This window comes from Dendropsophus ebraccatus, chromosome 10, assembly GCF_027789765.1.
Source record: "Dendropsophus ebraccatus isolate aDenEbr1 chromosome 10, aDenEbr1.pat, whole genome shotgun sequence".
NCBI classification, from domain to species: Eukaryota; Metazoa; Chordata; class Amphibia; order Anura; family Hylidae; genus Dendropsophus; species Dendropsophus ebraccatus.
Window position 1 is genome coordinate 54,643,363 of NC_091463.1, and position 27,524 is coordinate 54,670,886.

Here is a 27,524-nt window from a genome sequence, read left to right on the forward strand (position 1 = left end):
GCACAGACAGCATCCTCCTGTGTCCGGCAGCTGTCACAGACACCGGAGGATGCTGTGTATGCCGGCTCCTTCCTCCTCCAGAGCGGCGCGCATCACAGGGGAGCTGCGGGCCGCGGGACGCATCGGGAGGTCTCAGGAGCCGGATGCGGCCCGCGGGCCGGAGGTTCCCCACCCCTGCCTTAATGGGACATGTGAATTGTCTTCATGAGACAACCACATTAAATATCAAAACATTACAAAGAACATTATGAATGGGGGAGGCAATCATCATGGCAGAGCCCAACTGGATATAAACCTAAAGACTATTATCTTCAAGGGATACAATGAAATATTTTGTCATTGAAGAATGACATGATGAGATTGTTAGGGAAATGCAGTAGATTAGCATTACTAGCACCCCCAGTAAGTCCTAAAGTCCTAAAACTCAAACAAAAGTCCTAAGATTCAACCAAAAAAAAAAAGTATGCCTGTTAAATCTTCCTGTACTCCATTTAGCAAATAAGCAGTTTCTTGTGAGCAGCTAGCAAACAGCCTCTTACACACACTCCATCCCCTTCCTCCTGAGGAAGTCTGCAGTGGAAACTGTATTGACATACCATCTTGAAAGTGTGGATGATGTTAGGTAGAAATGTGATCAGCCACCTAGTCTTAGTGAATGCCACTATTGCTCCAGCCTATGTACCTTATGGGATGCTATTCCATAGACAGGTATATGCCTATACCTGTTATATGTATATGTAAAGTACATGGTGGATCCAGCTGTCTGTTGGATGGAGTTGGTCACTGCTCAGCGCTTGCCTAGTGCCTTTAAAATAGACTTACTATGCTCACTTGCATTTCTTATACTGTCCTATTGCTAATGTTTTTTAACATTCCTCTGGTAACACTGAACAATGAAAACCTTTGGGTTTATTTTATGTAATTTGAGCTGCTTATCATAAAAATCACCTTGACATTTTCTTATCACGTACCGTTTCGGTGAAAAATTCAGTTTGACTGTTTTAATTTTTTTCTTATTTTCACGCTGTCCATGTATTTTCCATAATACATGTGCTGTTATGTAATTTATAGGCAAGCAAAGACATAAGTTCCTTGCATTCCATTAAAGTTGCAAAACTTCAGCAAAATAGTTACAGACTAGGCACGTAGACATGTCTGGACACTGCTGCAGAGGCTGCAAAATCTGCTTGCAAATTTATTTAAATTCTAAGCAGCTATAAACTACTAAAATATGATTTTAAATAGCTTAAATGTCCAATCAGTGTTGGAACAGTTGTTATAATATGTTACATTTGTGGAGAGTTCACTCTTAAGCCTTAAAGATGCATTATGACAGCTCTCATCATGAACACCTATGGGCTGTACTTGGGATGCAAGATTGGTGATTACGATAAATCCTGGACCCTTCACATCTGTTGTACAAGATGTTGGCTGAGAGGTTCTCGCAAGTCTTTGCTGTTTGCTGTCCCAATGAAATGGCAGGAACAGAAGGCTCATGTGACTGACTGTAACTTCTTTCTAACCAATATCTCTTGTTTCTCTGCTAAAAATAAGAAATCAATTGAATATCCCAATCTGCCTCCAGTCATGAGAACAGTGCCACATGATGATACTCTCCCAGTACCAAAGTCACCAGAGACATGGAGCCTAGAGAAATTTGCAGTTTATGGGTCAGAGATGGAAAACACTGTTTCAGACTTTGAGACATGTATGAGCCTCATCTTATAACACAGCTAGAACTGAAGGACTTGGTCCAGGGCTTAAAGGGAACCTGTCACCCCCCGTGCCGGGGTGACAGGCTCCCGACCGCCCGTTAGAGACCCCTATACTTACCTCATCCCGCCGGGCCCCGCTTCTGGATTCGGTCGGGTCCCGGAGATCTCAGCCGCTGCAGCCCGGCGCGCGCGCTGACAGATGAGTCCAACACCCATAGAGAATGACGGAGCGCTGGACTCTCCTGTCATTCTCTATGGGTGTTGGACTCATCTCTCAGCGCGCGCGCCGGGCTGCAGCGGCTGAGATCTCCGGGACCCGACCGAATCCAGAAGCGGGACCCGGCGGGATGAGGTAAGTATAGGGGTCTCTAACGGGGGGTCGGGAACCTGTCACCCCGTTACGGGGGGGTGACAGGTTCCCTTTAATTTTGTCAAAAGCAAATGCAGAGTTACAGGCTTCAAGATTTCAAGGATGGCATATGTTGTCACCTGGTACAAAAGTTTCTGTCTTTCGAAGCTGCCGAGATGACTTAACACAGATTTTTAAACAGGTTAATAACTGAAAAAATTCTTGGAAATCATTGCAGGATATTTGCAAGAATTTCCTTGCGAACTATCAGGTACCAGTATCGAGCACAACTATATCAAATTGGCTGATAACCTCCTTGAAGCTTGAGGCTAGTGCTAAACTGTATTTGCTATCTGTTTAACGCATACGTTTTAAGGGAAAAAAGGATGGTAAAAATGGGTTTAACTGTATGCCATCGTGCAGCATCAGTTTTCCTTTTGACTTCATAAAAAAATTTTTTTTTTAAGGTATACAAAGATGTGATTGACCACATTTTTTGTATGGTAAAATTAAACATACTAAAACAGATACAGTAAAATGCATGCAAGACCTCAGTGTGGCCATGGCCTTCTTTCCTGGAATCCATCAATGCTAGTTTACTATTTCTGGGCACCAATATGGGATGCATTGAGTAGAAACGAAGATCAGGAGCTTTTTTTCCCCACACTTTTGTTTCATTGGACCTAATGTTGCGGGTAACATTAAAATGCTTTATAATCAGTAAAACTTAATCTCATGTTTCTCATAAAGTCTATGTGATACAAACTATCCAAAAAGTATTATTACCTCAAATTTTCAAGGAAACAAAATTTTGGGAAAAATTTGCTGTCCAGTGTAATTTCAGAGTGGGTGTCACTGGTAATACATATAAAGAGAGAAGATTGTTGGCAGACCACTTGGCCCATCTAGTCTGCCCTTTTAGTATTTCTTTTTTTATTATCTTAGGATAGATATATGTTTATACCAGACATTTTTAAATTCTGTTATTGTAGATTTACCAACTACATCTACTGGAAGTTTGTTCCAAGCATCTACTACTCTTTCAGTATATAGTAATATTTTCTCACGTTGCTTCTGATCTTTCCCCCAACTAACCTCTCACTGTGTCCTCTTGTTCTTGTGTTCCTTTTTTAAAATAAAAAACACTTCCCTCCTGAACCTTATTTAGTCCTTTAACATATATAAAGGTTTCGATCATGTCCCCTCTTTCTCTTCTTTCCTCCAGACTATACAGTCTTTCCTGAAATGTTTGATGCCTGACACCCTCCACCATTTTTGTGGCCCGTCTTTGGAAACAATTGATCTGGCAATAGGGTAATCCCTGTAGTGACAGTTTGTCAGACAGATGTCAGCTACCACTAACAACGTTGTAGGGCCAAATTGTGATCTAAGGAATAGTTCTCTGTTGGGTCGCCTAACGTGTGCCATATGCACAACCACATCACACCATGTTACCATAATAATATTAAATCCATAGCTTGGACAATATTTCCATGTTATAAATGATTATGTATTTATCAAGATGACAGAAAACCAGCGCACAAGCTAGACCTGTCACACAATACACAAGGGCCAGTTTCATAGCGTGCACCATATCCTGTAAGTGCGATGTGACATGTTGAGGAATGGTGGACAGGCCAACGAGGAAAGCAACAGTTTTAAACAATGCTCCAATTTGTACCAGCGACAGAATTGCTGCATTCTCTGGTAAGCAGAGTCTTAGGAAGTCCTCTGTGATGGGCCTCATTTGTATTCCACCCCCTGCCTCCCACAGGACTGCCACTTTCCACTGACAATAGGCCTCATTCTTGTGTTGTAAACAAGCAAGTGTTAATGGTGCACGTGTTTGGTTTGTATTTATGAGGCAGCTCGTCCAGAGTGACGTGTGGGGAGGAGGGAGGGAGGGAAGGAGGGAGCTGCCTGTTCTAGTGATGTCTCCTCCACTTCCTTCTTGTGATAGAGCAGCATAGGAGCACAGCTGAAGGAAGCTGATAGCTCTCAGTTTGAAATTCGCAGGAACAGGCAGCCACACACTGGATCCTCAGTGTCCTGGAAGGGGGGCAACATGAGTGCAGCAGGGGATGTGGTGTGCACTGGCTGGCTCATCAAGTCACCCCCAGAGAAGAAGCTCAAGAGATACGTGAGTCCTGCTCTATAATAATAATCCTAACCACTGCAATATAACACATGCATGCAATGTATATAGTAATGATCATGCACCGTGCGCATCCTGCACTGCTATGGAGAGATGTCAGTCTCATCTGTGCTGCACTCATCGCTTGTGCTCTCTTCATCATCATCCTGATTCTTCTATGGAGATGAGAATGGGATGCATTTGTCAGATGTGGCAGAGCTGACTTTGACATTTGGCGTAACTACTAATGACATCACAGTGCGTTACGGACTGGAAGTAAATGCCGGTATTATCTTATTTTAAAGAGATATTACAATGTAGAAACAATGTATCCCATAAGGGTTAAATGACAGGTTCAGCCCTGCTAGTTGGGTCTGTCAGTTCATGTTGTTATGTACACAACTTATCTTGATGTATGTTGTCATGTCAAGAGCGTATGTGCATTACAGGGACAAGCGGTAGTATTAGCGCCTGGCTAGTGTAGAAACTGGAGTAGAGCTGTGGAGGATGTGAGAGAACGTGCACTTTGTCCAGATACCCTCATTTTTCTCACTGGATCAGCCTGTCTTTTTGTCTGGGAAAATAACAGGGTGTGTGTCTCACAAAGCATAGGAAACTCTATCAATGCTGGCCTGCCAGCAGACATTCCAGGCACAAATAACCCAGGGACTTTCTATTCGGCCAATTAGATGAGAACGATGGATAGTGGCGTTCACGAGTGATAGGAAGAACAATAGCCGAGGATACAATCAGCTGAACGGGACTGGTTTAGAAGTTGATCACAGGGACTATATTTCATGCATTCATATTTGTGGGTGTACGGCATCATTTGCATTGTGGCTATTCCGCTTTCTGTTTACTGTTAAGTGGGCAGTTTATGTCCCCACACTGTGGTTATTGTGCGTTCTGTGGGAAATGTGTGGGGTGGATGGAGATAAAAGACAAGCAGGCTAATGAAGAAAATGCAGAGTGCAGCCACTTCTTATTCTTCATGTTTTCTCAGCAAGTTTCTTTCCTTTCTGCCTAATAATGCCTTGTTTGTTTGCTGACGGTAGTAACTTTGTCACCAGAATTAGGGAACACATTTGTGTGTGACATCTTCTGTGACAGCACAATTGTCCAGTGACTCACAGTCATTTGTTTGTCCCATAGACGTGCAGTGTCTGTAAACATGTTCCACCCACTAATCTATTTTCATGAGATATGTCTATATGAAAGTCATAAGGAGTCTCATTGTCCGGGATCAATGTCATAGTTTTCATCAGTACTCCTGGGAGGAGGGGAATAGTTATATGTAGAATAGTTTATAAGTGCACATTAACATTGAAGTATGTGACCCTTCATCTGGGATTATTTCATTTCCTATAGGTCCTGGGAGTGTATATCTTGTGGATGTGTACATTGTGGGTAGTGTTTCTCCACATGGCTTGATGGGGTACAATAATAAATATATTTATAACAAATAAACACCAGCCATTTCTTTGCCGTCTATGGATGTGCGGAACACGGGATGTAATAATAAGCAGTATCTTTCTGCTGGAGGTAGTAATTTGCTGTATGTACAGAGACAGCAGAGCTGAGATCATTAGATGGAGCAAATTTGTGTTGTCTCAGATAGTAGTAGATTCGCTTATTTCATTTGTAGTGGATCTGTGTATGACAGGGATAGGAGAATGTTGTTGGCCAGGTTCTATCCAGGATATTTTATATAGTTTCTTTTTTTGACACTGTACCTCAACTGTTTGTGCCCAATGCCTCTGAGAAGCAGAGAAGTGTGTCAAAGACTAAATCTGTCAGATGAAGAACTCACTTGACAATCTGACTCAGCCCACTATTAAATCATGATGTCTTATGACTGCGAGCAAACCAAACACTCTTTTAACTAGCACTGATCATCAATAGAGCAGAACGTTGACATTCAGAAGACATGCTCTTAAATGTATCCATAATCGTATGTTTTAATGTCATTTCGATCACTTTTATATCACTTCTCCTTCCTTCTTTTTTCTTGTCTCCTTTGCTGACAACTAGGAGATGTCTGTTTACAGAAGGGGAAGAAGCTACTAAAAGTGATAATATTTATGACATCATAAAGAGTCGATCAATGACCAACAAGCGATCAATTGCAGAACATGTTTACATTTTACAGTGAATGGCTGATATATAGCGATTGTTTTAATGTAAACGTCCTATAGTCTAAAGTCAGCTGTACGCTGATGAGATAACTGGAGGATAAGCGCTATGGGGGACATTTATAAAGTTCGGCGTCTTTTACACCAGGCTTACAAATGTCCTCCTCTGCGTGCTGCCACACACCCCCGTAACGCCCCCCCTCCACCCCACTAGCGAAGGTGGCGCAGATAGGAAAAAAAAAATATTCGTACCATTTGCAAATATTTTTACGCCGATCTGCCCCATCTACACCTAAAAAAGGCATTTACGCCTTTTCCTACATGTCCCCCTTTTTATCCTGCCTCTCTATTAGCACATACACGTGGATCGGCCAATCCTGCCATATCCTGCTGTATGTATGTTTTTCTAGACTCCCTAGGGCTGCATCCAACTTCTTCAGATGCCGCTTGCTCAGGGCCGCTCATCTCTTTAGCTGACCCAATTTCACTTGTAAAATCAGTTTTAGAGCTGAGTTTTTTGTGGACATAACTCATTGTCTATGACTCATCTGCAGATTTACATAGGACTGCAATTAAGTTAGGCAAATTATCGTAACATATGTAGTTGAACTGAGTTTGCAACCTGTCACAACTCATTGTGATATTGCCAGTCTGTGGCTTTGCATAGGACAACATGTAAACCGATTCTGAGGAGTTAGAGGTCAGGTTAGACGTTACTCTTGTGTACACCCAGCAGATTGGATTATTAACACGTAAACATGCGCAGTGGTCGCTACTTGTTTTCCCTCAGACATGTTTTTATGCTGTGTCTGATATCCAGAAGCCATTGGAAACCAGTTGTATTAAAAAGAACTGTGATCTCATTCGTCACTGGGAGGTACTGTGCCAAGCATCATGGGACGCCGTGTATAGAAACAATGGAATGACCACACAGCAGTAGTTTTGTATTGTTCCTAATAGTCCACATGATTCGGAAAGCACCATAGTAGCGAGCGACTTTCAGTTCCTTCTACAGAGTACATGTTCTCCTTTATAGATTATATTTTGGAGAAACAAGACATTCTTTTTATGGAACAACCATGTATTTCTGTGAAGGTTTTCCATGGAAGGAGATGACAGATCATGTTAATTATTCATCATTACGGTTGATGAATATTGGTTTCAATGAGGCAGATGCTGTTCCCTTCTTAGATCTGTCTCATGATTTTTTTGATTGAAATTATTATATTAATAATTCAAACGTCACTGTCTTACTTATAGGGGCATCTATACAGTGACCATTAAGGGTTAAAGATCAGTAGGTTTACAGTAAGGGGGGGGGGTGGCTGTATAGTGAGTCCACTCACTCAGTGTAAGGGTCCTATTACACCAACAGATTATCTGACAGATTTTTGTAAGCCAAAGCCAGGAGTGGATGTGAAAAGACAAGGAATCTCAGGGTACTATTACACCAAGCAATTTTTCGACGACTAACGATAAATGATCTTAAACGACCGCTAAGGCAAACAACCCGAAATCGTTCGCCCAATTACATGGAACGATGATCATTATTTATGATCGTTCTTGCGGTCGTTTAGTCGTCGGTATTGCGTACATTTTAGCTGCGAATTCTTATTCCACCGAACAATGTTCGAACGATCAAACGATAAAAATAGGTCCGGATCCTATTAAACGATCAACGATTTCTCGTTGGTCGTTTAATCGTTGCCTGCTATTTCATGAAATGATTATCGTTCAAATCCGAACGATTTAACGCTTTTTTGAATGATAATCGCTCCGTGTAATACCAGCCTCAGTCTTTCCTTTATGACTTGTTCTCTGTTTATAGTCCATTTCTGGCTTTGGCTCAAAAAAATCTGTCAGATAATCTGTTGGTGTAATAGTACCTTAACTCCACCAGTGCTCACTGCAACAAACTGTCAGGGTGGAGATAAAAACAGTTCTCATTGACAGTTGTAAGGTCACTGTGAACTGTTTTGACCTTGTCCTTCACTTCTCAGTTTTAACATCTAAAAGGACTGGTTACTAAAACAAGCCAGCCCGCTCTATGCTTACAAGTGCTGGAGGACTCTTTTACTTACTTTAAAAGTTTGCAGTGAAAATCTGCTAAAGTGGGGGAGGGGCTGAACTGTCGATTTACACCTTATATTGTCTATTGTTCAGTGACATAAATACCAGCAAAACTCTGTACACACACTTTTATTTATGTACCGCTGACTAAAGCCCCTTTTACACAGGCCGATTATCAGCAAGAAGTCTTGCTAGAAATGCTGGTTTGGCCAATAACCAGCCCGTGTAAAAGTGTCAGTCATCAGCCAAGGAATGGAAAACACCTGCTTTGTAAACAGGGGATGTGCAGCCAATAGCAATATATTTAAATGGCCACACAAATGATACAGGGATCATTCGTGCAGCCCCTTCCTTATCCTACTCAGTTCCCAGATTTACCACCAATTGGGCATGGGGCACAAGCATCATTTTAGGGTTCAGGATCTATACGTCCAGTTGTAACATATGTGGACAAACGTGTTGCAGGATACCATACAGATTCTGTATCCTACATGGCCAACCGTATCTCATCCTGTATATAGGCTAGAGGTGATCCAGCAGGTTACTAAAGCCTCCTTTCAATTGTACAGTTTCCCCCATAAACTCTTTTTCTCTAACCTTGTGATCACTAACATATATCAGTATTACAGTAACACATATGATGTTTCATTTAATTCCAAAAATTCCTAATCCTAGTGGGTTATTTTTGTTCTCAGAGTATTTACTACAGGTCTCCCATTTCTATTGTATTGATATTGCTATAAAGTTGATGTACAAAAGTTGTTGCTTACTGTGACTTCACAGCACTTTGCTTTTCGCTTGGATCTGATTATTGGTGATGTTATTAATGGTAACACTCTTCTGCTATATCACATTAAGGAGTATACATTTACACATATACTACATACAAAAGTCCACAAGCATCACGTCCATTATTCATGTTTACTGCACAGTTCTCTGTACGTGTCTATTGGTTAATAAATTCTTGGCAAAAAATGGACAAAAAATTATTTAATCCGAACCATGTGAAAGTGATTTCGAAAATATGTATTATTGTGTATGAATGCAGCTGCGTCATATAAAACAGACTAGTAGTACTAAAGAGCATTTCCCATAAATGAAAGGCTTGAAAATCTTACTTTATATGTTTTTCCTCCTGTGTGAAGTATATTAATATTCCATTCACTTGTGGCAGTCTCTAGGGAGAGAGACCCTTAACTGCAAAAATTCTGCATTGTTATGTTGTTATGCAGTTACTCCTCCCTCCCTGCTCCCATGTCCATATGTTCTGCTTGGGTTATGATGCTTATACAGTATAGTCAGCTAGGTCCCCCAACTCCCTCATAAACATACACACTGCTGAGCATATAGGTTTATTGCCATAAGAAGATTTGAAAAGGTGGATGCGGGCTATCTCCAACACCCCCACCCCATCTCTTGTCTCCCCTTATAGCAGCAGCAGCTACCATACACCTTACCAGTGTGTTTCACTAATCTAATGTGAACCAGAAAGCTCAGGATGAACAGGTTCCTTGCAGAAGGATTCCTGTCAGATCTCACTTTTTACTCATATGCTGCATGATCCTGACTGTTACTGGCCAGAAGCAACACGTTCTATCGCTGTAGGTTTAGTATACTAGAGGATTACACCAAGTTGAAAAATCTGCTGTTTGATTGTGAATTCATTTGACATAAAAGGGGGATAAATTAGTTTATGAGGCTATTAAGGTGGCCTTTAGAAGAAAGGACCAAAGAGTCGGCCTCAGAAGCTGGAGGAATTACATACAGGGTTTTATAATGATTTTCTTCTCTGTTCTGCCCTTAATTCCGCATTACACTTGTGTTGCTTGGCAGCCTATACGCAGACCTTTTATGAGAGTCACTGAGGGTTTGTCACTGTCTTTTATCGTCCCATCTAATAATTATCATGTATGAAGTGTGAGGCATAGGGAATTGTTTGGGATTAGGAGATGTCCCACCCTGTGGGTTGTAAAGAAGCTCGAGAGAATGCTGATGTCACAAAATCTGACCCTTTGACAAATGGCCGCTTGTCCTTCCCAAGACTGATACCGCTTCTTGTAGTTAGTTTTATTTATCACAAATGGAGTGACTACCTATTTACTCTTACATAGCGCCAACATATTCTGGAGTGCTTTCTCTTTACATCTCATACATTTGAGCATATGAGTAATGTATTTATGATTCTCCGCACCAAGAATTGGAACCCTACTTATTCTACCTGAGCCCCAAGCAGGAAATAAACTGTGATTGTTCAGAGGAATAATGTATCATTCACTATCAATTTTCTTTTTTCCTTAAAGCGAATGTACTATCAGTACATTCGCCTTAAGTTTTGCACATGGATAGTTCCGCAGTCCTTTTTTTGAACCACGGCCCTCCATTAAAATCAATGGAGCCGCATTATAAAAGGGCGGGATTTCCTCCCACTGAGGGCGGGCCAATCCGCCTCCAGTGCTTTACCCCTGGCTGGTGCCCAGGACGAGAATGGCACCGTATACGGGAACCAGGCTTTCCTGCCCAGGGGCCTTTCTATCTATAAACAAAACTTAGAGTCACTGTTGTTAATTTTTTTTTTTTGTACAGGCGATTTTAAGAAACTTTGTAATTGGGTTTATTAGCTGAAAAATGCATTTTTATAATAAAAAAGCAATTTGAAGCTCACCCCCTGTCTTCATGGTTAACTATGGAGAGGGGAGGGGTGGAGGGAGATGAAGCACCAAAACAGGACAACAAAGAGTTAATTTACAGCTACATCACCGGGCTATCTTCTCTGAAGTCAGCACTGACCTCTGAATACCAGCTTTCACACAGGTCCTGCTGTGTAATCCTTCATTCTCTGCTGGTGACTTATCTCCCTCCCCCCCTCCCCTCTCCATAGAAAGGGCACTTCTGATGTAAACAAAATGCGATTTCCTGATAATGAGCAGTGAATGAGAGAGAGGAGGAGGGGGGACCCTGGGGAAAGTCTTATTGAATGCAGATAATGGCATATTTGCCTAATAAACCCAATTACAAAGTTTCTTAAACCGCCTGGACTATTGATTTCTGCAAAAAAAAAAAAAAAAAAGACAGTCAGTCTGGTCATCTATGGTGTTGGGCAGGAGGAAAACCATGTCTAGTCATCTGGGCAGTGTCCTAGTCAAAGCTCTCTACCTGTCAATGTACTCTGCGGGAATGATTGACAGGCAGAATGGCCTCTAACGGGACATTTAGAGGAAAATAATTGATCTTGCATCATGTATTTGGGATAACATACCACCTTTAAGTTGACTGCAGTCAAACCCACTGTACAACAGCAGCCAGTGTTCTGCATTTTGCATTATGGCATATTGATCAGTGTTATTGACTTGCTATTCTCAGGCTATAGCTTTAGTTCATCTTCTTCTTCACCATCTGCATTGTTTGTGTGTTCTTTCTTTAGGCACCTATAACAGACCAATAGCATAGTAGCATATTAACGGGGTTGTATGGGGAGCGGAATATGGCTGATGGCTTCTGCTCCCTGGGCCCCCTACCCAGATGGGTGTACATAACGGCAGGCGCAACATTACATTGTGAAATTGTTGGTCATCATGTGTGTTTAAAACCACACCCACGTTTGATGATCAGTATGGTGATCGGAACTTACACCTGCCCCCTCACATCTCTGAAGGTATACTTCCAAGACGTGGGAAGAGAGGAAGTAGGCACCGGGGAGCAGACTGCATCTGCCATATTCTGCTCCTCCAACAACCCCTTTAATTGACTTAGCTGGAAATGAGTAATGTGTTTTGTTTTTTTACTTTTCACAACTTTAATCAATGTGGGCTGCATTGGATTAATGCCAGTTTATATTGTTTTGTAATTCTAAAATTCCTAATAACCATTTTAAAGGGGTTGCACAATTTGTTAAAAGGGTTATCAGCCTTAAATGACATGCTTTTTGTAGCAATGGTGCAAGGTACTGACCCATTTATTTGAATAGCATTACACTGCAATACCTGATGTAGCTACAAACCATCCTGCAGCCCGTGTAAGCAATGGAGAGACTGCAGCACAAACACAAGTGTTGCTGTCTCATCGAACAGCTGAATGGAGGGGGGGCACAGAGATGGACCCCTGCTGGTCTAATATTTTTGTACGTTATATTAAGGAACTGTGTTTTCTTACCATTATTGATTCTGAAGATATTTTATTTTATAATATTAGAAGTGTCACATCAGAATAAAATACCAGAATTCCTTCTGTACCCATTTATGATAGGCCATCTTAGACACTAAGGGGCGAACCATAGTAACAGAAGGCATCTTTGGTGGCACCCACCAGTCAGTTTATGACCAGTCCTATTAAAATTTTACAGTTTTCTTATTTCTTATAATCCTTTTAATACTTGTTGCTGCTTGTATTAGGCTAGGTCTATACAGTAATTTCTGGTCATGCAATCAGAAACCATAACGTTGCGCTGCCTCATTGCGTGTCTTTACTGCTCACGGAGATCAGTGGGCTTGTACTGTAACCTACAAGCGGCTGTGGCCCCACAGTCACATGAAATTCATCCGAGATGTATTTTTTGTTACTGCAGGGTGACAGTCGTGGCCATTCATGGGTCACAACAGGACCCCATTTACCTCCATGAGCAGTGGAGTCGTACAATCAAGCAGATGGACAGGCTGAGCGACATGATGGTTTCTGGTTCCACAACCAGAATCTGCCATGTAGCCCTAGCTTTAAATGCTCATGTAATCCAGGCATTCATACGCTGTCTTCAGTGTCCCACCTCTGTCAGGTTCTGTCATTGGTGTAAGAATCAGTGACGGGTGTTCATGTGGACAAATCATCTGTTCACCAGCCGCATTAAGAACATGTGCACACTGAGGATTTCTTGCGAAATTCCGCATCAGAATGTGCGTGGAATCCACTCGAAATTCTATCTGTTAAAAATGAGCAGTCTTGGCTCCCATTAATTTCTATAGTATTTCTGCGCATTAGTGCACATGGAGGAAATTTCCGTCCGGAATTCCGCCCAAAGAATAGACGGGTCCATTCTTTTGGTGGATAGCCCTGGCGGAATTTCATAGAACTCTATAAGAGTTTTATTTTCTGCACCGATATCTGCGGCAATTCTACGAGCTCAAAAAATGTGCAGAATTCCGCACGGAATCCGTCAGCCAACACACGCTAAAGAACTATTCCTAACTTGAAATGGTAAAGGTATGTCATGCTTCAACCACCACCAACCCTGAGAATGAAGGGGATGCAGTTCTAGTGTAGCTGAAGGTCCTGTCCCCTGTCTTTCTCAGCTCATCTGTACCCCAGGCATTCATTGTGCAGAGAATTGTTGTGCACCCTATTCAAATGAATCGGATCACCTGCAGTTCCCTCTCTAGCTGGGTGGCCAGGGCTGTCAAAGTGCACAGAAAAACGGCAAAAAAGGCCCCATTAAGAAAATAATAACGTGTCCTAGTGACATATCCTAGTTTTTGTGCCAAAGCCAAAAGTGGATTTAAATGTGATGGGGAATATAAAGAGAGGAATTGTACTTCTCTTTTCTGCTGGATCCACTTCTGGTTTTGCCACAAAAATTTCAATAGCAGTTTTCCAAAAACTGCCATGTGTGAAACCAGTGTTATAAGATAAAAAAGCCCATTTAATCAACACTTGGTAAAGAACGATAAAATGTCAAGCTGCAATACATGTGATACTATTTTGTAATTTTAAGGTCACTTTGTTCCTTCAGCGACCTGTTGGGGATCAATGTGACATCCCAGCAGTGCCCATGGTCTTATATTGAGGGGCAGCATCTGTAATCAGGTAATGTGCAGTCAGAATAACAGGTGGCTTTTTCTGCTGCTGCTGGGCCAACATTAATTCTTCCATCAGGACTACACACGATCTGGAACCTGACACCGTTTCATGGCTGGAATACAATGCACATATGTTAGAACTAATGTACGAAGCTGGTAGCTTAGCTATTATTTCACACTAGAATACAAACGAAAGAAAAAAACAATGCTTGAAAAACGTTGCTTTTCTTGGCAAGTCTGGTATCAGTATTCTGAGCACAATCATTTCCCTTTGATGATATAATTTGGGTGGAGTGGGGTTTGGAATGTCAGCCCAGTTAAGTCAAGCTTAATCTTCTGTTCCACATTCCCCACTGTGTGTTGCTTTTAAAAACAGGAGTTCGGGATTTTCCATTTCTGTAGCATTCCTTAAAGTGATTTTCATATAATGCTAATAAAGAAGGCTCCATATTTTAATGTGACAGTTATAGTGTCAGGCTCCTTTTGTTGTTGTAGCAGATTATAGAATTGCTGAATAGTAAGTATAGGATGAATCAGTATTTAGGCATGTAAATCATTTATATTTCTGAAAAGAGATAACAGTTGAAGTGTATGCTTACTGCAATTCATTATTGTCCTCGGTGCACATGACGTACTTACCATATCGTGTGCAGGTGGTTTGTGATGATGGTTACTGTTCACATAATTGGGACCATCCCAACACACCTTCCTCCCACCCACAAATCTACACCTGCTTCCAGGCATGGGAGAAGGCCATGCCTCCTCCCCACCTTGCCACATCTGCCCGCGCATTAGGTGAGCGGGGGATATAGCTGGCATACACCAGGCTGCGCCTTCTCCCTCACCCACACCAGAGGCGCAGCCTTTGTAAATGTCTCTCATTGAGTATAAGTAACTCAGAAAACCCCTTTAAACTATGTTCTGACTACGGGATCATTGAGGGGAAAGACGGTCTTCTCTTAATATTGATGGCCGCAAATAATGATCATGATGGCCGCCTTTCCCTGCTATGATTCCGTAGTGGGAACATAGCCTTAAAGTGTTGGTCCTATCTAATAGAAAAGACCTGCAGGCTGTGCATGCATGCTGCAGCTTTATCCATTCTCTATGCAGCCTCCGAAGAATGCCAAATGCAACCTTCGCCTCTTTGGTGGTCCCATAGAGAATCAGTGGAGCTGCAGCTTACACTTGGGGATTTCAGGGGTCACCACAATCGAGTTATGCCCTATTCTGTGCATACCTTGGATAGGACATAAGCACCCCAAATGGAAATACCCCTGTAAAGGAAACAAATATACAAACTGTATCAGAAAATTATGAGTACCCAAACTCGCAGCATTAAAATGAATTGTAATGTAGTGAGCTCCTAAATGATACCTAAGTAAAGTGACACCAACACCAAGGGCTTATTCACATATTTTCATATGGGTTCTCATATGGACCAGTGGCAATAATTATACAGTGTAATAGCCCATGTGGGAAAATTCCATAGTAAAGCATTTATACTATTAGATTACTAGGTCATATGCGCATATTAATGTAAATATTTTTAATTTGCTAATTTATATAAGGTAATGCTGCTGTGAATATTTACTATAAATATTTTGGTGATACTGTGCCTTTAAGACTAGTTATTAACATCATTTAACAGACACAAAGGCATCAGTTGTAGCCCTGCAGTGCTAAACAGAAAAGAAGTCGCTCTGTTTGAATTATTTGCATAGAATACTTTGCATGCAGAACTGCTTCAAGCATGTACTTCGTTCTTTGTTTACGCTTCATTTATGTATTCTATAGTAGTAATGTTCACTGGAAAGGTTTCCACCAACATTGATTTAATTAATCACCTTTCTTTTTAGTATTTTAGTTCAATATCAGGTAAACTAAAACTGGACCAATGAGTAACCTTTCCATGTTCCAAGAATTTACAGAAAGGAAATCTGTGACAAGAAGAAAACTCTTCATATTATGAAATTTTAAAGATGCTTCAAGGGAGTTTCGTACAGATAACCCATTCTCTATAGAGAACCATCTTAGCAATCAGCCGATCACCAGAGGTCCTGCTTCTGCAATGATTTAAGCATACCTGCCACTTCGTAAAAGTTTTGATAGATCCTTGGGACATGTCAAAATATTTTATAGACCTAGTCTGAGTGTTCAGCAGAATTCTGACCGATCAGCAGAATGAGCAGGGAGAGACGCATTCTGCCGTGCGGTCCTTTTCCCACTCTCTCTATGAGACCTGGACAGTTCCCCATAGACTTGCATTGGGAGTCTGTCCAGATCACGTGACTTAGAGCCAGGAGAGAACACGCTAAGTGTGGACTTCTCCCGTCTCATTGTATAATTGGGCTGGGTGTGAACTCTCAGACACCAGGCAATAAAAACCTTTGATATGGCTTTATGACAGGAGAGGTACGCTTTAAAGGAGAAGTCTGGGGTCAGCCATTTTTTTCAAAAGAGTTGGGGAAGAGGTGGCTGAACATAACAATATGCACCTACCTCCCTGGCTCCAGTGCAGTAAGTGGCCATAGCGGGGTCTCGGGCTAAAATGTCACAACTCGGGTCCCTGCTCAGACCAGGAAGGGCCTGGGGGAATGGGAACCAGAGTGGGGGACAGCCAAACCCCTGCACTGGAGCCAGGGAGGAGGTGGCTGAACATAACAACATGCACCTACGTCCCTAGCTCCAGCGCAGGGGTTTGGCTGTCTTTAACAAAAAAAGTCCGGCCCAAGACTTTAGGGTGCATTCACACGTACAGGATCTGTTGCAGATTTAAAGCAAATCAAATCTGCTTCAGATTTTGTATGTGTGAACGCACCCTTAAAGTCCCCTTGGCTATACATTTCTTGTAATATTACATGTTTGAATATATTTAAATAGCTGTCCGTTTAATGTATGGAGGAGGTGTATCTGCCAGAGTAGTAGTTACCCTTGCTTCTTGGCTTTCTACTTTTGCCCATAAATAAGGGTCCTGAGGTGGAGAATCCCCTTTATAACATCCATAGGTTCTGAAAGGACATACAGAAATGGAGTGTTTTGATGAGACAACTATTTTACATACAGTTATGTAATTAGTCCTGAAAATGAATCCCAATGGAAAGTTTAATTGATGGCCTAAATAATAATCGCTTGAATATAGACCCGAATAGTTCAATTTGATTTGAGGTTAAGGTAGACATTTTGATTTCAGATTGGCATTAGATTTGTAAATGTTAAGGGTTACCCTCATGTACGTCAGGCTAGATTTACAACTGCATAGGACCACGCTGTGATGTACAGTATAGTGCTGGAAACCTGATGGATCCCACCAAGAGTGAGTGTGGTCCATTGGATCGCATTGGTGTCAGGCATGCAGGGAATCTGGATCCGCCATTATTTATGTTCTTTTACTCTTACTTCTCTTACTATCATGGAATAATTGGGGGGCATTTATAGACACAATGAACCCCTATGAATTGGGAATGCCCACAAGGGAGGGTATAGTTCTTCATGTACACTCTTGGTGGAGGACTCACCACATAAGGCCATGTTCGTGAGTTGCAGAAACATAGCACTATGGATTTCAGATAGTTTAAGATGAATGTTTCTCATGTGATAACATCTAGGGTTTGCTTTGTTCTTTTCAGCAAGTCTCCATAAAGTCAATGTTAATTAGATAGCCTTCGATGCCTTGGCTAATTTAGAAGTACATGAGAACCGAAATACGTGAACCATTCTTTAAGTATTTAGTTTCATATATAACCTGTAATATAACCTGTAGAGTTCCATTAAAGAAATACTCTGGGTAAGACTGATACTGTGTCATGCCTAGTGCGGAGACTGAGGGGGTGGCATATGAGATAGTGATTCAAAGAACACAAAAGAAAGAATCTACATGTCATACATAACCCCTCAGGCCTTCAGCTAGGCATAATATAGTCTATCAGTTTTGCCTGGAATGTTCCTTTTAATCGAAAACTTGATGGTCCTGAATTACTGGTAATTGAGTATAAATAGCACAAATGCTGACTTGCTATAAGATGAGCATAGGGTGCTGCACTGGAATTGGGGTGACGGATGGGCAGCCTTTGTCTTTTCTACAGTTCTTAATTTGAGAACTGTATACATCAGCTGAGAAAATTTACTGAATTGTATGTGCTCATGGATTGTCATCGGCCTCTCTTTTTCTTTTTAGTACAAATGGCATAAACACAAGATAAAGATCCAACAATATATAGTAGCATCTGTCATTACACATTCAGTATATTGGCTCGAATTCCTCAACAGTGCCAATGTGGGCTAAAATTACTCTACAGACATCAGAAAGTGCAAGCTCCTTTGCATCTTAGGAGCAACTCCTGGTATCCTGTTTCCTCTTCCTGTTCGTGAGATCCACGGAAAGAACTGTCTAGTTAGCTGAGGAGGGATCTTTCCCAAATATATGGCAAGATACAAATCTGCAGACTTTGTCAGTAGGCGAATATTGTAGACTAGACTTGTCTTCTTGGTTGTCCTGAATGATCTAGTGAGCAGACAACAAAATGTAATGCTATGTAGCTGGGGGGGGCTGATGCTAAAGTATATCTTGAAATTACTAAGTTTTCGTCTCTCTGAGCTCTAGTGCCGCAGCTGCAGGAACAGAATCGTCATTGTCACTGGAAACTGTAATTTGTACTGACAAAGCTGCCAAATGCAATGAATACTCTTACTTTTCTCTTCCTTTAAATGCTGAAACCTGCCCCTTTAAACAGTATTTTAAGCCATTATGCAAAAGGCCACACATCGAATAAGTAGTAGAAATCACAATTCAGGACTTTGCTGCCTGCTATGTATGCTTAAGTATAGACAACCAGGTATGCCACAGTTATGGTAACATATTCCTGGAAAATGTATACTGTATATAGCACTTATCTTGTGAGAGGTATATAATTCCAATGTCAGGCTTAAGTCACACTTGAGAAGTTGCAAGTTTCGTCTGTTTGGTAATTTGTATACGTTGGGAATTGTTCCATATTGCTAGAAAAAGTTCTGTAACTTGTTTAATATGACCTCATAACTGATATAGTGCCCCGAAGCAGGCGTAGATTTTTGCCATGGTCGACGGCTGTTTCCAGGCATAAACCACGATAAATTAAGCGTGACAAAGACCACACTTCCTCCCTGCCTTACCATGCCCCCTCCTGCCTGCCCATTAGGCTAGTGGGGGTTAAGATTGGCATACACCATAAAAAGGCAAAAGTCTGCCTTTTCCACACCGTATGCCAGGGGCACACAATGATACATGGTGAAAAGGTAATTTGGGGGTGAAAATGTAGACTGAAGACTCCTTTCACATAGGAGTGCATGCTTTGGATTGCATTTGGAGAGTATCCTAGAATAAGGTATGTATTATAGGCCACACTCTGGGGAGATGCTAAAAAAAAAAAAAATGCAAGTAAGCATTTCAAATCGAGAAAGAAGTCTGTGTTTTTCTCATTAAAAATGTATAATGATTGCACCTGCTCACAGCTGTGTGCTCTCAGCCATTACGGTATGCTTGAAAGATTATTTGGAGGGCAAGCTGACAAAAAGGGTGTGTGTCTGTCTGTATGTTTATGTGCGTGTGTGTTTTTATTTGATTTAGACATGTCACTTATTTTATGTCTCCCCTCAAATATAATGAAATAATTGCAGCCTTTACCTCACAGTTGGCCGGGATGGCGAGATCCTTAACATGACTTGCAGAAACTGTTTATTTTCATTTGTCGGGAACCTGTCTCATTATGTAAGATAAGTGACTGCTCTGCAGCTTTACACCCTGTTTCTGCTGAGTCACGATGAAAACATGTCCTACCAGTACCACGAATTTGGAGAAGATCTTTTTTGGAAATTTGGAATACTTTGAAAAGAAATACGTTTCATAGCAGCGAAACCGCAAATAGGAGGAAAAAGAAGAATAGCAGCAGCAATGAGAATCCTGGCTGTATAGAAGCATATACCTTTGGTTCCACTTGCTCGCTTGGCCCATATAATCCTTATCATATTGTTCCTGTTTATTCTGCATTATATTAAAAATATATTCTTTTGGGAAAATCATCTACAAGCCAATCCCTTTCTATACATATAGTAGCCCCAACCACATTTAGTGGTCTCTATGAAAAAGCATTACTTGGGTAATCAGGTAATATGATAGAAGGTTATGATACAGTGCCTGTAGACAGAACTATTGTATATCTGTATAGAACGCCTTGTATTTTACTAATGCATTTTTTAATTTTTTTACACCAGCCCCATACATATGCCAGGTCAGATCCCAACCAATCTATATTGTGAATAAATCTTTAGTTTCGGGCTGTATAACCCCATTAAAGGGGTAGTGCGGTGCTACACATTTATTCACTAAATAACACACATTACAAAGTTATACAACTTTGTAATGTGTGTTATTTAAGTGAGTGGCCCCCTTCCCCGTGTTCCGCCCTGCCCCCAGAAGTGTGATGCATTATACTCACCGAACTACTGTCGACCCCGGCCGCCAGTAAGTATAATGCACAAAACTTCCGGGGGTGGGGGGAACACAGGGAAGGGGGCCATTCACTTAAATAACACACATTACAAAGTTGTATAACTTTGTAATGTGTGTTATTTAATGAATAAATGTTTAGCGCCGCACTACCCCTTTAAGCCGGTCATAGGAATAAGAAAAGATCCTGAGTAGAGATGAGCGAATCGGGTTCGGGTTCGAGTCCATCCGAACCCGATCATTCGGCATTTGATGTAGAGATGAGCGATCGGCATTTGATTAGCTGCTGAACTTGAATAAAGCTCTAAGGTTGTCTGGAAAACATGGATACAGCCAATGACTATATCCATGTTTTCCACATAGCCTTAGGGCTTTATCTAACTTCAGCAGCCACCGCTAATCAAATGCTGAACGTTCGGGTTCAGATGGACTCGAGCATGCTCGAGGTTCACTCCTCTCTAATCCTAAGTGATTATGACTGTATTTTTTATCATTTAAAGGTGAAAAGTTTTGATCGGTGAGGTTCTTAAGGCCCTATTACATGAAGACATTATCGGCTGTATTCAACTGATATCAGCTGATAATCCCCTCTTCAACAGCCTAAAATGGCAACAATCAACCTATCAACGATCTGCTGCCGACGCTCCGTGGAACAGGAGCAGCAGCAGCAGACCGCCACTTGCTGTTGGCATGTGTAATAGCGTTGGCAGCCAGCGGGGAATAAGGAGCAAGCGGACGCTAACCTGACAGGTCGGCGCTCGCTTGCTCCAGCTGATCGCCAGGTGTAATAGGGGCTTAAGTGTTTAGACCCCCCAGCAATCATTAGAGCTGAGAGAACTGCTCACCGTGATCTTCGTCTTTTTGCAGGTGACATAAAAGATAGCGAACCAGAGAATGAAGTGCTTAGCCGTGCATTTCTCCAATATCGAGCTACTAAGACACGTTGAGTGTTATTAGAAGGGACAGCACCTGTTTTAATTCATCCCATTCTTTCATGCATCTGTAGATATTTTGATCTTTCGTATTGGAGTGTCTCAGTTTACTACTGATCTGCCATTCTTTGGCATGAAAGGCTGTAATGTTATGGGCCAAAAGTGTCATAGATTAGTTGTGTATCTGCCAGCCAGTTTGAAGCTTACAGGATTACTCCTACTCAGATCAACACACCTCTGCATTAGGCTTTTCTAAACTGGTAGCTGAACTCTAGGAATTTTTTACTAGAAAAACTTTAACAAGAAGGAGATGGGGGGTAGAAATCCTCTTTCGAATAGTGTGCAGAGTAATGTATGACATAGACGTATTATATGTATTAGCTGTAAAAAGAACCTGTGGACCTCATTGCTGCTAGCTACTCTAGTGAAACAATCTGCCACAGGTTTTACAAGCCATGTACTTCTTATGTTCTCTGTGAAATTACATTTAAGACATCTTAAATCTGAATGTCAGGAATGCCCCAACATTTCTGATTCAATGAAATGTGAACAATGCTCTATCTATTAATCTTGCTTTGACTTAATAAGCACTTTCAGAATTGCATTAACATTGAACTGATGCCTGCTACGTGGAAATTCACACAAAATGTGACGTTTCACTTGTAGCATCTGACTAGATCTCTCGGTGCTGTACAACATTACTAATTTTAGTAGTAGTTCATTTCGCCTGATACTAGCAGAATAGTCCCGACACAGTTGCTCTCTATTGTTATTCCACGTATTGCTTTTCTTGAACTGTATTTGCAGACGTGTAATGACTGAAACCAAAACTGCCTTATAATCCTTGTAATGCATCAGCACTGGCTTACTGTTATCTTTTTTTTTCTTTTACTGTAATCTTGTTGTTACGTATTTGGATTGTTAACACTTTCCAAAACTTTTCATTCTAAAGCCCATAATGAAGGGGGCAGTCTCCGGGAGCAACCGAGCGTCAACCTGTCAGGCCAGCGCTCGCTTGCTCCTCACTGGCTGCAGGCGCTATTACATGCGCCAGCAGCAAGCAAGTGGGGTGGGGGGGCACGGGGGGCTGCGGTAGGGGCTGCTCGGACCATTTTTAGATCATCCAGGCAGACCATAGGAGATAGCAGCGTTCTGCTCCTATTACACAGCGACGGCAGCAGATCATTGCTATCTTAGAAAATGTTGAAAGACAAATGGGTTCTTCAGCTCTGTATATACAAAAGAAGAGGATGGAGCTGTTGTGGGTGGGGCTAGTACTGAGGTGGGTGTGGCCAGTGCTGCTAACACATGTAATGTACTGAACTGGTTTACTATAGATATGGTCCAAGATAAATTAAACAAACTCAATGTAACCAAAGCTCCAGGGCCTGATGGATTGCACCCCAGAGTTCTTAGGGAACTCAGTTCTGTAATTTCTCTACCCTTGTATGAAATATTCTGTGATTCTTTGCTTACTGGTATTGTGCCGAGGGACTGGCGTAAGGCAAATGTAATGCCGATCTTCAAAAAGGGCTCTCGAACTTCCCCAGGTAACTATAGACCAGTAAGCTTAACGTCCATTGTGGGGAAACTATTTGAGGGGCTTATAAGGGACTACATCGAGGAATATGTAGTGGCTAATAGTATTATAGGTGATAACCAGCATGGTTTTACTAAGGACAGAAGCTGTCAAACCAACCTAATATGTTTCTATGAAGAGGTAATTAGAAGCCTGGATGGGGGCGCAGCTGTGGATATCGTGTACCTGGATTTTGCTAAAGCGTTTGACACAGTTCCTCATGGACGTCTGATGGGTAAGTTAAAGTCTATCGGTTTGGAAAATTTTATGTGTAACTGGATTGAAAACTGGCTTAATAATCGTACCCAGAGAGTGGTGGTCAATGATTCCTACTCCGAATGGTCCCCGGTAATAAGTGGTGTACCCCAAGGGTCAGTACTGGGCCCTCTTCTGTTTAACTTGTTTATTAATGATATTGAGAATGGAATTAACAGCAATGTTTCTATCTTTGCAGATGACACCAAGCTTTGTAGTACAGTACAGTCTATGGAGGATGTGCAGATGTTACAGGATGACTTAGACACACTGAGTGTTTGGGCGTCCACTTGGCAAATGAGGTTCAATGTGGATAAATGTAAAGTTATGCACCTGGGTACTAATAACCCGCATGCATTATATGTCCTGGGGGGAGGTACACTGGGAGAGTCACTGATAGAGAAGGATCTGGGTGTACTTGTGGATAATAGACTACAGAACAGTACACAATGTCAGTCAGCTGCTTTGTAAGGCCAGCAGGATATTGTCATGCATTAACCCTTTAAGGACCGGGGCAATTTTGATTTTTGCGATTTAGTTTTTTCCTCCTTGTGCATAAAAGGCCATAGCAGTTGCATTTTTTCACCTAGAAACCCACATAAGCCCTTATTTTTTGCGCCACTAATTGTACTTTGCAATGAAAGGCTGAATTTTTGCATAAAGTACACTGCAAAAGCAGGAAAAAATTCAATGTGTGGTGAAATTGTTTTTAGTGGATATGTGTTTTTACACCGTTCGCCCTGGGGTAAAACTGACTTGTTATATATGTTCCACAAGTCGTTACGATTAAAACAATATATAACATGTATAACTTTTCTTGTATCTGATGGCCTGTAAAAAATTAAAACCATTGTTTACAAATATACGTTCCTTAAAATCGCTCCATTCCCAGGCTTATACCGCTTTTATCCTTTGGTCTATGGGGCTGTGTCAGGTGTCATTTTTTGCGCCATGATGTGTTCTTTCTATCGGTACCTTGATTGTGCATATACGACTTTTTGATCGCTTTTTATTAACATTTTTCTGGATTTGATGCGACCAAAAATGCGCAATTTTGCACTTTGGGATTTTTTAGCGCTTACGCAGTTTACCGTACGAGATCAGGAATGTGATTAATTAATAGATCGGGCGATTACGCACGCGGCGATAGCACACATGTTTGTTTATTTATTTATTTATTTACTTTTATTAATAACCTGGGAAAAGGGGGGTGATTCAGACTTTTATTAGGGGAGGGGGCTTTTTATTAATAATGACACTTTTTTTTTTTACTTTTACACTTATACTAGAAGCCCCCCTAGGGGACTTCTAGTATAAGTGCTTTGATCTCTCATAGAGATCTCTGCAGCATAGATATGCTGCAGAGATCCATGAGATAGGCACTCGTTTACTTCCGGCTGCTGCAGCCGGAAGTAAACGAGTGCCGAGCCGGGGGCGGCGCCATCTTGGATCGGTCCCCGGCCGGCTTCAGAAACGGAGATCACCCCACTAGACACCAGGGATGACGCTGCAAACGGTAATCGGATGCAGCTGTCAACTTTGACAGCTGCATCCGATTACTGTATTAGCGGGCACTGCGATCGGACCGTGCCCGCTAATACCTGCGGTCCCAGGCTTCAAATATACGCCCGCTCGTTAAGGGGTTAAAACAGCCATGGACTCACGGGACAGGGATATAATATTACCGCTTTATAAAGCTTTGGTGCGGCCTCATCTGGAGTATGCTGTCCAGTTTTGGAACCCGATTCATAAAAAGGATGTTCTAGAGCTGGAGAGGGTACAAAGACGGGCAACTAAACTAATAAGGGGAATGGAGCATCTTAGTTATAAGGAGAGATTTAAAGAATTAAATTTGTTTAGTCTGGAGATGAGACATTTAAGGGGAGATATGATTAACTTATTTAAATATATAAATGGCCCCTACAAGAGATATGGGGAAAATATGTTCCAGGTAAAACCCCCTCAAAGGACAAGAGGGCATTGCCTCCGCCTGGAGAAAAAAAGGTTCAACGACACACAACGATTAGCAGACATTGTTTATGTCGACTGGTCGTTGCCTTCTATTACATGAAGCGATTATTGTCCGTAATGGCCGATAATTGGCCAATTTACTGCTGATAATCAGACAGATACGGCTGATAATCGTTTAGTGTAATAGGGCCTTAATATCTGACCTGTTTTAGTTTACGTCAGTAACAATCGACTTCAAGCACTCGCCTCCAACCCAGGATTCACTTCCTGTTACAAAACTACATCTGTCACTCAGGGCATCCTGGGAGTTGTAGTTTTGCAGTAACGTAAAAGCTGCCTTTGGGCAACTGGGACATAAAAACAAAGCCAGTTTAGTTATATGCCTTTGTTATAGGTAAGGAAAACTAGGAGCAAAACAATATTCAGATACACACTGGTGTCTATATATTTAGAATTAGTTTATTTCTTCATCACTGATGTTACGTACCAATGTACCCAAAAAGCTGGCCTATACACAAGAAAAGAAGATACATCTCTCCAAGACACTTGCAAACTCAAGGGTCCTTAGAGACTAAAATACACTAATACCCCATGGAAGTGGCACTTTCAGTACTATAGCTTCTGCATGTATATACATATGGCCACCCCATAGGTGTACTATCTCTCCATTGCAGAAGGCTGTACTTTTCTTCTATAAATGCTAGTACGAGTGAATGTTTACAAAGCACACAGGTTCTTTATGGCAATTACAGTTTCTTGGCATAGAATATCTGGAGTTGCTGGGACTGGGTTTAATTTATGCTTTCACATGTGAGTGTCCCAGAGCTGATTCACACTTTGTTATGTAGTGTATGTAAGTTGTAGAAAACATCAGTACACGCTGGAGAGGATCAGTACTCATCAGGATCAATCTGGGTCCTTGTGCTCATGCAGAGGTTTGTTCTGGTTATTAAGCATGTGACCTTCATCCCAAAACAGACTTGTGCTGCCGTTTGTGCCACCCTTGTTTTCTATAAACTGATGAGAGATGTACTGACCGTGTGTGCTAGTTCTGGATCTTATATAGAATTCTTTATGAACTGAACTAAGGGTCAAAGCAATTAAAAGGGTTGTCCTTGGGTAGAAAAATGTGGATGCCTTGTTCCCGAAACAATCTATAGATTATTTATGGTTTTCTAGCTCAGCTCTATTGAGATGCATGGTACTGAGCTGCAAAACCATTCACAACTAGAGATGAGCGAACCGGGTTCGGGTTCGAGTTGATCCGAACCCGAACATTTGGTATTCGATTAGCTGGGGCTGCTGAACTTGGATAAAGCTCTAAGGTTGTCTGGAAAACATGGATACAGCCAATGACTATATCCATGATTTCCACATAGCCTTAGGGCCTTATCCAACTTCAGCAGCCACCGCTAATCAAATGCCAAAAGTTCGGGTTCGGATTGACTCGAGGTTCGCTCATCTCTATTCACAACCTATGGCTAGAGGCTTATTCTGGAAGACAGCTGCTATGTTTTTTTTTTTTCTTTTTTATTGTGTACAACCTCTTTAAGATGGATCTTTAACCCCTTAAGGACAGAGCCTGAAATGGCCTTAATGACAGAGACAAATTTTATGAATATGACCAGTGTCACTTTAGTCATTAATAACTTCGGGATGCTTTTACCTATCCGGCTGATTCTGAGATTGTTTTCTCGTGACATATTGTACTTTACATTTCTGGTAAATTGGAGTCGATACTCATAACAAATCTTTATGAAAAAAACCCAAATAAGGTGAAAAAATGTGAAAAAATGCATTTTTCCAACTTTGAAACTTCTTTGCGTATACAGAAAGTGGTTATACCACATAAATTATATATTAAATAGCATTAGCAACATGTCTACTTTATGTTGGCGGCATTTATTAAACTATCTTTCATTTTTTTTAGACGATAGGAAGCTTAAAACATTAGCAGCAAATTTCCAAATTTTCAGTAAAATTTCAAAATCAGATATTTTTAGGGACCTGTTCAGGTTTAAAGTGTATTTGAGGGGCCTGTATGTTAGAAAGCCCCACAAAGCACCCCATTTCAGAAACTGCACCCCCCAAACTCTGCAAAAGCATATCCAGAAAGTGTT

At 41.4% G+C, this 27,524-nt stretch overlaps 1 protein-coding gene across 2 annotated transcripts in view; it reads left to right on the top strand.

The window, feature by feature from the left end:
- GAB3 (GRB2 associated binding protein 3) overlaps positions 1-27,524 on the top strand; it is a 115,980-nt gene that overhangs the window by 19,572 nt on the left and 68,884 nt on the right. The window contains exon 1 of one of the 2 annotated variants that reach the window (XM_069985800.1): positions 4,029-4,204. The exons of the other annotated variant lie outside the window; for it this stretch is intronic. Coding sequence (XP_069841901.1) covers positions 4,130-4,204 — 75 coding nt within the window. The 5' untranslated portion in view covers positions 4,029-4,129. Of the gene's footprint in view, positions 1-4,028; positions 4,205-27,524 lie in introns of those variants that run through there. 2 annotated transcript variants of the gene reach the window in all.